Raw genomic sequence first — 17,300 nt, 5'->3', positions numbered from 1 at the left:
CACTCCTAAGAGGTGTTTTGTGTGTGTATCAGACAGAATCCTAACCTTGATCATCCCGGAGTCCTACTGATTAAGGCTTTTCTCCTATTCTTAATCGTGTTCATCTTTAATGTTTCTTTAGAGCATTCTCCTGAAATGGACAAAGGGCTTCAAAGCAACTGGCTGTGAGGGAGAGGATGTGGTCAGCCTACTGAAGGAAGCTATTCATCGGCGAGAGGTAGGAATGGGATCAGGATTATTTATGCCCTGTGCCCACACACTCACCCACACTCATGCAAGCTTGGATCTGGGCATTACACTATGTGATCATATTTATACCAGAATTCCCAGGTAATTTTCTATAGAGATCAATGAAGAAAGAGATGTCTCACATAAAAAAGAATGTAGGTTCATGAACCTTAAGGGTTTCTGTTGTCTGCTAATTGCAAACACATGCTCCCTTTGAGCAGCTCCATAGTCTTTGTGTGGGTGGCTCTGACTGTGTCCAGGTGCAGCTGAGTTAGCAGAGTTTGGTCTAAGCACATGACTGTGCCAACAGAAAAGTAGGGTTTGGGGAAGAATGCTGCTGCCATAGAGGCTAAAGATTTGGGGAGGCAAATTACTTCATACAGTCATTTAGTTATGTTTTCCCTGATTGGCTTCCTTTCAAGACTCCCTGATTTCACCCATTTTCCACTCCAGCCACTGATTGCTTATTTCTGTATTAGGTTACTGGGTTTTGGAGTTCTGAGAAACCCTGACTTCTGCCTGACCTGGCTCAGCCTATGTTTGATGTTCCCTTAGGAAATTGATGTGGCCCTCTCCTCTATTTTAACTTAGGATGGGGATCTCCCTTAAACATCAGGGATTGGCCCACTTACTGTCACATGTTGACTGCCCCAGGGTAATATGACACAAATTATGTGATTCTCATGGCATCAAATAATTTCTTGCTTGCTCTGTAGCTTATGGCTTTAAATATAATGAAGGAAGTAAGGGCTAGGTCTTCATATTCCTCCTTCCTATCTGCATTTTTGTATAAAAATAAAAATGATTGTTTAAACCTGCATAGATGTAAGGTGACATAGTTACAAAAAGTTGCCACAATTCACTTGTCATTTCTAAATAACCACCCATATTGCTTGGCATGGGTATGGACGTTACCTGTAGTGTCAGTTTTTTTTTTTTTCTGATATGCTGATTGGTTTTGCTGAATTTTTTCTTTTTTTTCTGCAAAAAATTCTTCATTATGAGGGATGGTCTCTCTGGGTGGAAGTGAGAAATTTAGGCAGTAAGACAACAATGGACGTCAACAAAGAGAGATGAAAAACAAACAATTCCCATGATATCTTCAGCACATTTAAGTTTCTACTCACAATCTGGTGTTTTTAAAGTTGTGTTGGTACCTTTTATTCTTACATCGCCGTCCAGATTATACCAAATATGACTAAGAAATGTGTCTGTAGTCATGTACACCCCGTATTCCCCTGCCTTGAAATTCAGACAAGGAAGGAGGCGTTGAATGTTTTACAGTCTGTTCTCCAGAACTCACTCTAAGGTGTCTGAGTCATGAATGAATCAGAAAATGGCTGGTTTTGATGACTGTGGCCATTGTCTATATTATTCTCTTGGTTTGGCTTACTTCACCCCACATCGATTCATACAAATCTTCCCACATTTCTCTGAATTCCTAATTTTTGTTACTTCTTAACTTCATGATAGTTTTACATTCACACATTTGGTTTAACCAGTCCTCAGGCAACAGGCACCTGCTTTGTTTGTTTTTTTTTTGTCTATCACCGAAAGTGCTGCTAAGATTATTTCTGTCTATAAGGGACCTTGCCTGATTTTGTTTTGGCATCTCCATTTTCTTCAGGGTTGTTTCCATACTTTCTAGAGCTTTTTATCTGTTAGTGCTAACTTTCCTTTTGTCAAATAGATTTTGGTGTTTCTTGTTTTTGTTTTGTTTCCTGTGTTTTGATCCCGGGAAGGTCCAGCTCTATAAGAAGTAAATTTCAAGAAACATTCATTTGGACACATTTTTCTTCCTTGGCTTTCTCACCGCTTTTCCCATAGGTAGCTGGGAAGTTGCTGAGAAAGACCAGCACCAGGAGCAGGCCCTCCTTCATCATTTCTATCCCTGAGACTAACTCTTTAAAGGCACTGGAAACTCTTACCTGCCTTTTTATTCTCCACAGAGTTCTAGTGCAGGAAGAATTGAGTAGGGAGGGGGGAATGAGATGACTTCTGGGATTGAAGGCATTGAAAAGAAGACTCTTTCCTCTCCTACAGTACTTGCCTTTAGCAGATTTACCCCCTACCTGTTGGCATCAGTCTGTGTGGCATACCTTCAGAAGAAATCTGTGAAGCTGTTCCTGAGCACCTTTTATGTGCTAGGTATTGGGAGAGATACAGAAGTATGAGAGAGGCCTAGGATTGAGCTGGAAGAGAGTTATCCAGTCATCCAGTACTAGGGACCATAGGAGACTTAACAACTGTGTTCACACCTGTAGTCAGTGTCAGACCTGTCCAGTAAGAGGCAGTATATTGTAGTGGTAAAAAATAATAGTCTTGGAGTCAGGAGAAACTTGGCACTTTGGTCCTGCCTTGGACACTTAGGTCTGTTTAACTTCTTCCTTGGTTAATGTAATATATGGGGATAGTAATAGCCATGGTACTTACTTTACAGGATTGTTACTTAACAAAGGGCATTTAAGTGCCTTCTGTGTCATTCCCTGTGCCAGGCTCCGGAGATGTATACAAAAACAAAAAAGAAATAGTCCCTGCCCTCAAGAAGCTTCTATTCTGTTGGGGAAAACACTTTACATATAATCTGTGGAAAGTGTGAGGATCAAATAAAATAGCATGTAAAGCACTTTGCAGATCACAAAGTATTATTTAAAGGTTAAAAAGTTCAGTGCTATTTTAAGCTATTCAGAATATAAGCTACACTAAGGGAAATACTTTTTGGACACCTTGTATAGAAATGTCATGTTTTAAAATTTTATTTTAATTGGGGCAGCTAGGCGGCTCAGAGGGTAGAGCAGTAGGCTTGGAATCAGGAACACTCATGTTCATGAGTTCAAATCAGGCCCCAGACAATAACTAGTTACGTGACCCTGGGCAAATTCACCCTATTGGCCTCAGTTTCCTCATCTGTAAGACAAGCTGGAAAAGGAAATGGTGAAACACGCCAGTATCTCTGCCAAGAAAACCCCAAAGCAGGGCCAACCGGAACTACCGAACAACAACAGTTTGTTTTTTTTATTATTGCTATCGCCTTTATACTACACGTGTCTCTGTCCTTAAGATGCACTCTCCTTGCAGTGGTGAGACTCACCCTCATGAGATACAGATATTCAATGAAGTGTGTGCATGCTCTATATAAGAACTCAGGGATGGTCGGGGTCATGGGAGTGGTCAGGGAAGAGAAGTAGGACCTGAGCTGACCCTTGTGAGCACTAGGATTTAGACAGAAGACTAGAGATGGGCAGGAGGACTTTCCAAGATTGGGGTTGGGGGACGGGGGGAGGTCAAAGACACCTGGGTTGAATTCTAATTCTGCCACTTCTGTGACCATAGGCATAGCACCCTCTCCAAATTGACCCTTCAGTTGTTTCGTCTATAAAATGCAGTCTAGGACGACGATGATTACTTCTACTCCTGATTACAATGGCTAGAATTCATATAGTGGTTTGAGGTTTGTTGTAAAGTCCTTACATGCATTTGTCTCATTTGAGATAACACTAGCCGATGTCAGAGCTCTCATTTAGTTGTGTGTCCTAATGTCCCTTCTAACTCTGACATTTCTGTTTTCCAAGGTCCCTTTTGATGTTCACGTTTCATGTTCTATCTTCTAAGGGCCATTCTAGTTTTCACTTTATATAGTATATGTTTTAAGGTCTAATCTCGCTTTTACATAATGTTTTCTAAAGTCCTATTCAGAACTGACATTCTTCATTCTATAACCTAATATCTCTTCCAGGTTTTTAATTTCATATTGTGTCTGAGCATAAGCTTAGTTTTATGGTGGCATGCAGAAGGTCAGAAGGGTAGTGAGAATAACTTGGCTCTAGTGGTGTTGGGAAAGAGTAGTACATAAAGTTCTGTTAGATGGTGCAGGGCCTCAGTACTGACATCTGTAATGGCTGAAATTCCAGTATATTCCAAAAGGGAGAGATATAGGTAGAGCTGTGATTTGATGCTGTATAAAAAAGACCTCCTGACCATTTTGTTGGGAGGCAGGCTTTCTAGCGGGCCCTTTGGGACTGAACATTGAACTTTGCTTTGCAGGAATTTGATCTCGATGTTGTCGCTGTTGTGAATGACACTGTGGGAACCATGATGACTTGTGGCTATGAAGACCCTCACTGTGAAGTAGGACTCATAGTTGGTAAGATCCCAAAATATGTTTTCCCTTAGTGTGGAGTGATGTGCAGACCCGGGTGGGGAAGACCAAGGAAAGAGCTCAGGCTCCTTTTTGTTTTCACTCCTTCTTTTATAGGTACTGGTAGTAACGCCTGTTACATGGAGGAGATGCGCAATGTGGAGCTGGTGGAAGGAGATGAGGGGCGGATGTGTGTCAACATGGAGTGGGGTGCTTTTGGGGATAATGGCTGCTTGGATGATATCCAGACTGAGTTTGACTTGGCTGTAGATGAACTTTCACTCAACCCAGGAAAACAGAGGTAAGTTCCTAAAAGATTAGATTGTAGCCCGATTTTGGTGATGGTCTTTAATGATGGTGTCCACGGGACAGGATCTCATCCTGGTTCTGAATATTTTGACCCAACAGTGAAGTTTGGAGGAATAAGGGTAAATTACAAAAGCCAAAGGGAATTTAAAACACATTTCTCAAGGTTCTCTGCCAGATGCTAGGTACACAAAGATGAGCAATAACACGTCATCAAAATGCTTAGAAATATATAAGGAGAAACAGTCACCTTCCTAGGTGAACTTGAGTGTCCCGAATGGCTACCAATTGGGTTCTGGGTATGTGGTAATAATGATTTTGAAGAGAAGTCCTGGTAGCTACAGCCCTGGGGAGAAAAGTTAGCCCATAAAACAGGGTAGTTGGTGAGAATCAGGTAGAGGATCCTCTTTTGACCTAGGGAAAGCAAGCTTATTAGCTACTCTACCATGTGGTGAGACTGTCCACCTCCATATAGCTGTACTCCCTCCATACCCACCCCTATTTCCCACTGAAGCCCCCACCATAGTATTTTGAAGACTGATTCTGAACTTCTCAAACCCCCCCCCCCTTCCACCCCCCATTCCCTCATTTTCCTCTTGAAGGTTTGAGAAGATGATCAGTGGCATGTACTTGGGGGAGATCGTCCGCAACATCCTCATCAACTTCACCAAGCGTGGTCTGCTCTTCCGTGGGCGCATCTCAGAACGCCTGAAGACAAGGGGGATATTTGAAACCAAATTCTTGTCTCAGATTGAGAGGTGAGAGTGGAGCCTGGGATGGGTAGGCCTGAGGGACAACTGTTCAGCTGACTCCTTACAAAAGAAACCAGACCAGGACTAATAGGCACCTACGAAGTACTTTGTCCTGCGCAGAACTGTTCTAGGCACTGGAGTCGATAAACTGTTTGGCCCAAGCATAGCACTCATTTATTTCCATTTGATTCAGTGCAGTTTTTATTAACTACTTTCTGAGCACACAAAGGAATCTGCATTCTATCAGGAGGGAGGGGTACAGACTGTGTAAGCAAATGCCAGGTCATTGGAGGAGGGAGGCAGGACAAAGGACTCGGAGGAACAAAGGAGGATTTCCTAGGGGATGTGACATGTGAGCTAAAGGAGATGAATGAAGGATTCTAAGAGTAGACGAATAAATTATGAGAGACCAGCCTTTGCAAAGGCAAATTGAGGGGAGATCAAATTTTCTATTTGGAGGAACAGCTAGTTAGTATGACTGAAACACAGTGTGCAAAGAGGACTGATAGGAAATCTATCTGGAAAAAGCTAGTTTGGAGCCACTTTGTGTATGTTATATAATGGGTAGAGGAAGATTGGGGGTTAGATTTTATGTTTTAGCCTAGAGGTGATAGGGAGCCATTGAAGATTTTTGAGCAGGGGAATGACAGACAATGGGACTTTATCATCTAATTGTGGCTTAACTTGAGGTTGAATTGACACGTGAATGAATTTTTATAGGTCATCTACCTGCATAGACATACCAACTATGTATTGGTCTTATAGCTAAGAGACATAAGATGAGTTTAGTGTAACTGGAACACAGTCATTATGTGGTTTTGACTCTGCTGGGTGTTGTGCTGACTTTTGGGCTAGCCAGAGTGACATCCTTGAGTTTCAGCTGGCATCTCAGAGCCAGAAAATAGGCATGTGTTGGTTTAAATCACACAGGAATGATGAGGACAGCTGCCATTTATAGTGGTTTAGAGCTTGCAAGTTGCTTTTATGTGTATTACTTCATTTGAGTCTCAGAGTAACCCTGTGAAGTAGGAGATATAGGTAATATCTCCATTTTATGGATGAGGAAACGGGTTCAGAGGGGTTTCCCCTTGTCACACAGCTAGTAAATGTCATGGAGGTGGGGTTTAAGCTCTTCCTGACTGCATACAGGTCCAGCAGTTTACCAGTCAGGCATGAATTGCAACTCTTTCTTTTAGCTTTACTGATATGTTTGAGCAGCAAATCATAGTAAAACAAATCCACAGTGCAGCAAAATTTCATTGAGTTAAAGAATTTGTGAAGTATCATTAGGAAATACTTTAGAAATAAGAGTTGTTGATGGCTGATATAGTAAAATGGAAATCTCCTTGATTTGAGCATCAGGAAATTTGGATTTGATTTGTCACAGCTTACACATCTACATATTGACCTGTCAGCAAATTGTTTGACCGCAGGGAAGCCAGGAGGCAAATTATGTGCTTTTTCTTGGCCTCTAATCTTGATTTCTTATCTGAAAAATTGGGGAGAGGATACCATTTTATGGAGCTGGAAAAAAAGGGGATCTTTGGGGGAGACTTGCTTTAATAAGAATATTTTCTAATTTTAGTTTGCTATCTGTCTTAGAAGTTTTCATTTAATGCAAATGCAGTCCATTAGATCTTTCTCTTGAAGCTCCATCGATATTTGTGTCTGAGTTCCAAAATAGGCTGTATTTTTATAGTGGTTGTATGAAACTTGGGGCCTTTAAGGACTCTGATTTGTCATCCTTTATCTTAGAGTGGACAGTAGGAATTCAGAAGTGAAGTGACTTGCTCAGGTCGGCAAAGCATGAAAAGAACAGAGCTGATATTGGAAACTTGTAGCTAACTTGTAGGTTTCTAGGACGCTGTTTAGCCCTGATAATTCTGCTGAGCTTATAGCGTCATAGAGCTGGGTCTAGAAGGGATCTGAGAGGGCAACTGGTACAGTACTGGTTAAGTGATTTGCTCAAGGTCATACAGGGTAGAATTTGAACCCAGGTTCTTAATTTTAGAGGTGAATGGAGAACACTGAGAAGCGAGGGCAACTGAGTTCGAATTCTACTTCAGACACTTAACTGGTTCTGTGATCTTGGGCAAGCCACTTAATTAACCTCTTTTCCTCAGTTTCCTCATCTGTAAAATGGAGGTAATCTCCCATGATTGCTGTGAGGATCAAATGAGTTAAAATATGCAAAGCATAAAGTGCTATATAAATGCTAGCTATTAGCTGCTGTTATTATTAACTTAATTATTGATTAGGAACCAGCAATTTTTTACTTTCCTCTCCTATCCCTAGCGACTGCCTGGCCTTGCTTCAAGTCCGGGCCATTCTGCGTCACCTGGGACTGGAGAGCACCTGTGATGATAGTATCATCGTCAAAGAGGTCTGCACCGTGGTGGCAAGAAGGGCAGCCCAGCTCTGTGGTGCAGGCATGGCAGCTGTAGTGGACAAAATACGGGAGAACCGCCAGCTGGATTCGCTCAAAATCACCGTGGGTGTCGATGGGACTCTGTACAAGCTACATCCTCAGTAAGTTCCTCTTCCTACCCACATCTCTCCTCTCCTCTCTTTCCCTCTTTCATTTCATCTCCTCCCATCCTTCCTCTCTCCCCTCTCCCTGCCCTCACCCTTCTACCCCTCAAAGACCAAAGTTTTTACTTGTCTGATGTTTGGAATCACTTTGGCCGTATCCCACAGTCAATACGGGCGGATCCTCTGTCAGCAAGCATTTGTTTTAGTACCTGCTCTGGTACTAAAGAAAGAGCAACAAGAGTCCCTGCCCTCAGAGAGCCTACACTCTAACAGGAAAGACAGTGCATACAGAATTTGCTCATGGTCCCTGCCTCTGTGTAGGTGCAGTTCCAAGTACTCATAGGATCCTGATAGTCACCAAACCAAGTAGAAAATGTTCCCTCTTGCTTGTGACACCCTCCCTTTCTGCCTTTACTCACTTCCTCTTTGTTCCTTGAGGGGTCAGATAGTTACCTAGTTCATTTCCTGTTGCCTGAAATTAGGCTGTGCTGTTGGCTTCCCTTGCCCATTCTGCTTATGATGGCACTGGGGAGTGACCTGCTTTCCTCTATTCTCTAAGAACATCACCACAGATGAATTACAGTGGCACTCTTCATCTGGGTGGGGCAGAAGCCTTTCTGCTGTAGGCCAGGCAAAGCCAATGAGGCTTTCTTTCATTGTGGGGTGGAGCAGCCGCTAGAATTAGACCGAATCACCACTGTTAGGCTTTCATTGTAGTCCATGATGGTCCTCCCCTGATGTCTGTGCATCCTTGCTTAGAAAACATCTGAGTGTAAGAGACCAATGTCTCACAGATGAAAATTCAGGTCAGGCCTGTGATAGATGCCTCGGGACATTATGAAATGGATCTCTAGCTCCTCTCAGAGGCTACAGGTGACTGGCATCATTGGGGAAGATTTACAGGATGAATCTGTTGCTTTCAGAGAAGAATCTGGGCTCTGCCGCTTTTTGGTCAGTGCATGTTTTCATGGGACAGGGCCTGACTAAGATGTTATTCGGGTATCTTTTTTTCTTTTCCAGCTTTGCAAAAGTCATGCATGAGACAGTGAAGGAACTGGCTCCAAAGTGTGATGTTTCTTTCTTGGAGTCCGAGGATGGCAGTGGGAAGGGAGCTGCTCTCATCACTGCTGTGGCCTGCCGGATCCGAGATGCTGGCCAGCGATAGAGAAATAACTGAGCCCAGGGAAGAAGTGGCAGGGGCTTTCTTGGCCACCTCCTTTTTCCTTTTTTTTTTTTTTAAAGAAGAAAAAAATCCTTTGGTAAATTATAAGTGAACTTGCACCATGCTGAATCTCCATCCCCTTGTGTCACAGACAGACTCCCTTGCCTTTTTTTCTTTTTCTTTTTTTTTAAATTTATAGGACATCATGGTCCTGAGTTTTGTCTTGAGTTCCTATTGTAGAGTTTTGTTGAGTGCCTAGAAACCTGTACCCTCCGAGGCTAAGCCAAATGTCATGTGGCTAAATTCACAAATCCAGTCAGTTTCCATCTTTTCCCTCAGCTGCCAGTAACCTATTTGTCTTTATTAACCTCTTCACAATATAGTGATATGGAGTAAGATTAATGCTTAGTGCCCCTTGAGGGCTCCAGGATTCCTCTCCAGTCTGCGTGCAGTGCGTGTCCTTAGGGTCCTTTACAATTGCATGTTTGACAGTGTTGTGTCACCTTTTAGTGGAGGCTGTTAGCCCCTACATCTTAGAAGTAGCAAAAGCTAGGGGAGATGGATCCCTACCTCAACCCAGGCCTAAGGCGGGAGACATCCGTGTGGCCCGAGGTGCAGCAGACCCTTGACAAAATCCTGGGCATCTACAGAAAAATGGAAAGGAGGACTGGCTTTGAATTAGAGTGAATTGGAGGCCCAGCCGTACTGCCTCTCCTGGTTCTGCACACTCAGCTGCCCGCAAGCCATGAGCCTGTTTGCTGGTTTCCCTTCCCCTTTCTCTAGAAGTGAAAATACTGTATTTTCCAACTATGTTTGTAGAGCAAGGTTTATTTAGTCTGTGAAGTCAGTCTGCACCTTCATCCTGATATTGTAGGTAATTCATGAAATGTATGTGTTGTATTTATATAGTTTATTTTTTGTACATAGTCACAAAAACTGGTCAGACTGTCTGTGGGAATAAAGTTTTGTAGTTCAAAGACAGGCAAAGTTACTGAGCTCCTTGGGGATGGTTTCTTAATGTGTTGTGAGGAGAGGGGGGTGCTTGAAGGTAGTGACACAGTGACTGTTTCTTAGCTTGTCTTGTCTCCTCCCTATCTCCTTTCTTGGGGTGGTGTGGAGTAGCTGGGCGTGGGGTGGGGACACTGGTAGCAAACACACTGCCACAGTAAGTGGCTGTCTTGTCTTCTTTCCTGGGTGAGCCAAACCACAGCATGGAGCTTGATCTCAGTGCTTCAGCTGTGGATGCTTAGATGGACCTCTCATCTCACTGCCATGGGCCCTGTCTTAACTGGTACAGCTCACAGCCACATAGGGAGATATTCAGTCTGCACTTGACATCCAGCTGAGAAGAAAAAGGGCCAAAGGGAAGGGAAGCCATTTCAACTAGACTCATCTCCCAGGGTCCCAACTCCCAATGGTTTTCTTTGTGCAGTCAGCAGAAGGGACCTGTCATGCATAGCTCTTGGGAAGATAGGTCCAGAGGCACGTTTCAGTTTTAAAATATGACCAATCACTGGTTGATACAAAAACATTTAAAAAAACCCACACCCAAATCTTTGGGGGCAACCAGTTGGACTGTTGGCTGCCAGCAAGTGGTATTTGAGCTTTATTTTGTAACTCTATGACATGAGATGGTGTCTGAACCACTGTGTGTGGGCCCCATCAGTCCGGTGTCCATTGGTACTTTTGTATGTTTTTATAAAGTCTTTGTTTCAAGCTGCTGGGCACAATGAGGGTGCCAAGAGATGCTGCTCTGTGTGCTTTGCATTGCAAGAGCACAAATCTGGAAGCCTGTTTTCGGGGGGAATCTCTGAAATGCTTATTTTTTTTATAAGCTGAAACTATACATAATAGAGAATGACCTTGAGAAAATGCAACTTAAGTATATAGGAGAATCTTAGTAGTGTAATTTCAGAAAAAAACTAATTTAGTGTAATTTTAGATGATTTTAAATTAACAAAATTAAAATATAGTGGGGTGGGGTAATAGAACATAGAACCTTGGAGCTGAAAGGGAATGTTAGCATTTAGAAGTTAGAATGCTAGACCTGGAAGAGATCTTAAAGTCACTAAGTGTAGCCAGCCCCTTTATTTTAGAGAAAACGGGCCCAATGAAAAGGGGGGAAATGAACTGCCCAAAGTCATGAAACAGATTTAGTGGCAGAACCAGGACTAGAAACCAGGTCTTTTCACTCCTGATCTTCCCACTCTTGTAGGCTGCCTCCTGAGTGAACCAACCAGAAAATTACCTATGTTGTGGTTGTTTACAGTAGAAAAGCTATTATAGCAAGGCCGTTAAAGTGACCAGATAGCTTTGTTTGGCCAAGATAGGATGGTTTTGATGACTTTTACTGGGTGGATAGATATCCAGGGAAAAGCCCCAGGTGAGCTCAGAAGGGCAACTGCATATGATTTTTGACCAACTGTGAAGAGTGTTCTTCGGCTTTGTGAATTGTCGTAGCTAATCTCAGTCTAGTGTTCCACCAGGGAAAAGGCACAGTTCGAGGGATTCCCAAATCACTGTTACATCAGGAGTCCTTACTCAAGTGCTGTGCTGGGACAGAGATGCAAAGATAATCTAACACTGTGTCCCTGCCCATAAGATACTGAAAACCATTGACTCTTTCATGGCCTGGAAGCTGTGGAGAAGGGAGAGGGGCTGACTTCCATTGCATCCCCAGCTCCATCCTATCTGCTTCTAGTCTGGTCTGTTGGGCTCTCCATCATGCATTGAAATTGGATCATCTAATATAAACCTAAAAAAGATTATTCTGTCTTGTTCCTTATAAAGAAGACTACTCAAAGGAGAGATTCTGTATTGGTACAAATGTAGGCCCACTTTCCCCTTGGTGTTACTTTTTAGTATATACCTATGGATTTGTTGCTTTTTAAAAAAAAAAATTCATCTTAAGGGTGTGACCTGTATTTGGAGGTTGAGGGAGAAGACCAGCCTATATTCAGACCAATGTGATATAAGTTTCTTTTTTAAAACTTGAAAACTAGGGATCATTTATAAATTATTATTTTAAGGGACAAAAAAAACCAGTCCACTGTGGATTGCCTAAATCATCATTGAAGAGCGAAATTGTGTCCTTAAATACAAGACCTTGGAAAGGTGCTCAAGTTTTAAGGAGGTTATTTCCTGGTTCCAGCGGACGGCCTGCATTAATATAGCTTTGCTGATAGAGCTACAATGAATTCTGTTTGAATGAAGTATTCTGTGTAACAGATGTGATCCCAAGGCCCTGTCTGTGTCACAGTTTAACCCAGGGAAGATGTCCTCTGTATAATAACTATTTAAAACTACTTGTACATGTTAAGTATTCTTAATAAAATTTTGAAAATATTCAAAATGTTTTGCTCATTTATTTGGGGTGTTAAAATAAAGATAAATTTAAAAAAAAACTATTGGGGGAGAGGGGACAGGAATTAAGTGTTGCCTTCTGGCAGAGTATAAAGAAAACTCAACAGAGATGGAACTAATAATTTTTCCCCTAAATCAAGCAGCACAAAAAGGTGCCCTGGGTGAAGTGGTGGGCTAGGTAATTTTTTTTTGGCTGACAATTTTTTAAATTTATTTTTAGCTTCCAACATTCACTTTTAAAAGATTTTGAGTTCCAAATTTTTCCCCTCCTCAAGAAGGCATGCAATCCAATATAGGCTATACTCGTACAATCATATTAAACATATTTCCACATTAGTCATATTGTGAAAGAAGAATCAGAACCAAAGGGGAAAACCATGAGAAGGAGAAAATTTTTTAAAAAGAAGATAATATGCTTTAATCTGCAATCAAACATCATGGTTCTTTCCCTGGATGTAGATAGCATTTTCCATCATGAGTCCCTTGGAATTGTCTTAGATCAGGGCTGTCCAAAATGCAGCCTGCCTACAAGCGTAGAAATTTATGTAAATGCTTTAGTAAACGAAGCCGAGTTACCTCAGAGCTCTCACTAAAATGGCAAATCAAAATATATCGTCTGTTGTTTCAACAAAAACCTAAGGTTGGACAGCCCTGGTCTTAGATCATTGCATTGCTGAGAAGAGCTAAGTTTCATAAAGTTGATCATCGCACAGTGTTGCTGTTGTATACAAATATTCTCCTGGTTCTGTTCACTCAGCATTAGTTCATGTAAGTTTTTCCAGGTGTTTCTGAAATCTACCTGCTCATCATTTTCTATAGAACAATAATATTCCTTTACATTCATAAAGCACAAGTTAGCCATTTCCCAATTGATGGGCATCCCCTTTCCAATTCTTTGCCACCGCAAAAAGAGCTGCTGTAAATATCTTTGTACATGTGGGTCCTGGCTAGGTATTCTTAAATCAATGTTAAAACGTACACTTAAGGTGGGAAGATACCCTAGGACACCATCGGATGGTGGGAGACACCTAATGAAGCACACGGGAGTGGAAGAAATAGGCTAAAAAATGTATTCTTGGTATTCTGTTAATGCCCTCTGGTTAAGCCCAGCCACACCTTTCTCAATGCCATCATCATCCGCCTACCTTGAAGTCATAAGGTAACTGGGTTCATGTTCCAGGTCTCAGTTACTGCTTCTGCAACTATTGGAAGGTTTTCTAGAAAATGCGGCACATGGCTAAGCTGTGAATTGAGTCTTGACAAAGATTTTCCTGGAATTTAGAGGTGGGAGGAGGGGCTTAAGAAACACATTTAATCCAATGTCCCTCACCATACAAATGAGGAAGCCAAAGTTCAGAGAAAGGGAATGAAGGGGGAGGGGAGAGATGATTGCCACAGTCTTGTATCATTGCATTAGGGAGATAGGAAGCAAATGGCTAAAGAGAAGGTGATGTTTGCCTCCCTGTATAACCTTGGGCAAATCAAATAAAGGTGATCAGCTAATAAGTCCCTGAGGTCCATCCGTGTTTAATAATGAGTTCTAAGACTATCGGTTTAAGTTTATAAAGCCAGACTTGAGTGGCCCTTTGGTGTATACATATACGTATATGCACAATATTTTTGTTAGTGTCAGTTGTGTCCAACTTCATGACCGCATTTGAGGTTTTCTTGGCAAAGTTACTGGAAGGGTTTACCTTTTCCTCCTCCAGCTCATTTTACAGATTTTACAGGAACTGAGGCAGACAGGGTTAAGTGACTTGCTCAGGGTCACACAGCTAGTAAGTGTCTGAGTCTGGATTTGAACTCATAAACATGAGTCTTCCTAATTTCAAGCCCAGTGCTCTATCTCCTGTGCCACCTAGCTGCCTCTATATATGTAAGTATTGTATGTGTGTATATGCCTACACACACACACACACACATATCTAATATGTGAATCTAGTACACACACACACATACTATCCATCTAATATGTATATATATTATAGTATAGTAAAATACATGTATTGTGATGCTTTAGAAATTCAAGACAGTTTCTGGGTAATTAATCATTTTATTAATGATGCTAAAATTTCATGAAACCTGGTCAACGCTTATATGCCCTTGAAAGGTTGGGTGTTCCTGAGGGTGGCAATAGACTGATTGGTTAACAAGGAATGAGAGAAAATGAGTATTACACTGAGAGGTGGACCTATTCTAATGGGGGGGGCGGGGTGAGATGTACCTTTGATTATGTCATTTAAATATCCTAGCCTTGGGTAATCTAATCAAAGACTTTATCCCCACCCTAACCTGTATAGAGCATAATGGGCTTCCCCACCTGTTGCGAGTCCCTGGCCTTGCAACCAAATCATGGGGGTCTGTGAGCTCCCCACACCCAGGCCTTTGCATAGCAAAGGGCCTGGTCTTGCGGAAAATGGATGGAGCGGGAGCCGAAGGTGGTGGATAACTCCGATTTATTCAGGATAGCAGCAAACTTTTATATCTTTAGTGACGTAGGTACATTCTTTGGTTATGTGGGTGAAAGAACAGGTAAAATCAGGACACCTGGGTACTAGGACTGCCCTGACTCTGCCTACTCTCCTCCCCTACCTTTCCCTAGCTCTCCCGAAGCTCCCTGCGGACAGGCAGTCCAGGCAAAGAACTGGAAGCTCCATGTGCTCTGGCAAGCTCGGGCAGAGAACCATGTGCAACAAGGGCAAGACCCTTTCTCCTGGTCCCTTCCTGTTCCTCTCACATCGCAGGGCCCCAAGTTTACCTCGGCAGGCCCTGGATGCAGAGGTCCAAGGAGGGCAGGGGTCAGCTCTAACTCGCCCCGTTACACCCACCTTAGATTAAATTCCTTATAAGGTTGGGTGGGGTCGGACCAAGATTGAGGAGAAAGTTAATTCAACTTTCAGAGACTGAGCTTTGAAATGAGGACTTTAGAAAAAACGATAACTCAGAGTCTAACCAAATCATTGACTATTAATAATCACTTCAGTATATGTGTGTGTATGTATGTACGTGTGTATATTATATATATATATATATATATATATATATATATATATATATATATATATATAAAATCTTCATCTAATTGTATATACACAGTCTGGCTTTACAAACATGCACACACATAATAACATGTATATATGTATATGTATACACAGGTATGATCACAGATACATCTAATATATAGTATATGTAAAGATACTATACCACACACACATTTATGTATATATAAATGAAGTAGAAATCTGGATTTGGAGGAAGAAAACCTGGTCCCAGGTCCTTGTTCTGTTACTTTACCTCCTCTGTACCTTTGGGTAGGACACTTCTCAGCTTCTTTATCAGAGCCAGTTTTAACATCTTATTATCTTAAGAATAAGTGAGAGCATGTTGAATCCAAACCAATTTCCCTTGGAAACCCCTGGAGAGGCTTCTATATTTTGCTGTCTATGCAAGTTCCAGGAAGCAAGCCCTTAAACACTAACTCAAAGCATCTCAATCAGGGAGTGTCACTATGCACAATTCAACTTACTAAATTTTCAATGCTTGCTGTAGGGAAGGCCTTGTGTTCCAAGGACAGGGATACATGGTATAGTAGTAATGTGGATTTGAAGATCCTTCCTACCCATTAATAGGCCATGTGACCTGCTTACAGCACAGGAAGCCTAAGGCACGTGTGATAGGAGGAGCTTCCTGACAGGAAAAGGAAGTTATGTCACAGGAAAATGCTGAGAGAGAGAGAGAGAGAGAGAGAGAGAGAGAGAGCAGTTATGGCTGCTTATGGCCACCCTCATGATGGTTAGAACTGAACAGGCTGACTTAGCTGTACTGTGAGTTTGTTTTGGGGAAGACCCCAGCAGGGGGGGTTGTAGAGGTTTTGGGATGGTGAGGTTACAGGCTGTGATATGGTGTTTTAAGTTCCTTGATGTTATGATAAAGTGGGCTGACTGGCTGTGACAGCTGAATATTTGGTTATGGTATATGATTTTCTGGTGTCTGAATAAATGTTATACTTCTTTTACCTTATTTATGGAGAGTCTCTCATACCTTGTGATGCAGAACTACATAGGCATATTCATGATTATTGTTGATGTTGGGTTTATTGCCTTACTGTTACACATGGATAGAAAGGAACAAAAACCAATAAAATGTAACACTTTAAAAAAAGTTTCTAACATGAACTTGATAAACATTAAGAAACATGGATCAGGAAACACAGACAAAGAGAAGGAAGAGAATATTGTACATGAATCCATACATGTTTTTTAAAAGTATATAGTGAATTTAACAGTATCTCCAACACTTCTCTGCTTATCTGTGTCCCCTTCTAAACTTTCTTCCATTCTATTTTTTGAGATGCAGCATTTTAACAAATATCAACTCTACAAAACTCTGTGCTGTGCCCTTGGGGAGGTGCAAAGTTTAAAAAAAACCAGCCAGCTCTTACTGATCTCACAGGCTAAAGGAGGGATAAAACAAAAAAAAAATCACAAATCATTAATAATCCATAATTCCAAATGATACACATGTCAGAGAAATCCCTAATGAGGTTGGAGAAGGCCAGAAGTGACTGGTAACCCTCCATGGATAGTAACAGATGGGAATCAGGGAAGACATCCAGGAGAAGGTGGCATTTGAGATGGATTTTAAAAGATTCGTTAGGGATATGGTAGGACAGCTAGGTGGTACAGTGGATAGAGCACCAGGCCTGGAGTCAGGAAGATCAGAATTAAAATCCAGCCTCAGACACTTATGCCTGTGTGACCTTGGGCAAGTCACTTAACCCCTATTTGCCTTTGTTCCTCATCTGTAAAATGGTGACACA

The 17,300-nt window shown here is 41.9% G+C and overlaps 1 protein-coding gene across 1 annotated transcript in view; it reads left to right on the top strand.

Moving 5' to 3' along the window:
* The window catches only part of HK2 (hexokinase 2), an 89,766-nt gene extending 77,300 nt beyond the window's left edge, over positions 1-12,466 (top strand). Inside the window, exons 13-18 of the mRNA XM_036751021.1 lie at positions 122-217; positions 4,273-4,372; positions 4,484-4,667; positions 5,275-5,430; positions 7,720-7,953; positions 8,977-12,466. Of these exons, the coding sequence (XP_036606916.1) occupies positions 122-217; positions 4,273-4,372; positions 4,484-4,667; positions 5,275-5,430; positions 7,720-7,953; positions 8,977-9,121 (915 nt within the window). The 3' untranslated portion in view covers positions 9,122-12,466. The remainder of the gene's footprint in view (positions 1-121; positions 218-4,272; positions 4,373-4,483; positions 4,668-5,274; positions 5,431-7,719; positions 7,954-8,976) is intronic.
* The last annotated feature ends 4,834 nt before the right edge of the window (positions 12,467-17,300 follow it).

This window comes from Trichosurus vulpecula, chromosome 3 (assembly GCF_011100635.1).
Source record: "Trichosurus vulpecula isolate mTriVul1 chromosome 3, mTriVul1.pri, whole genome shotgun sequence".
NCBI lineage: Eukaryota > Metazoa > Chordata > Mammalia > Diprotodontia > Phalangeridae > Trichosurus > Trichosurus vulpecula.
This window is presented reverse-complemented; position numbering and strand designations above follow the sequence as displayed.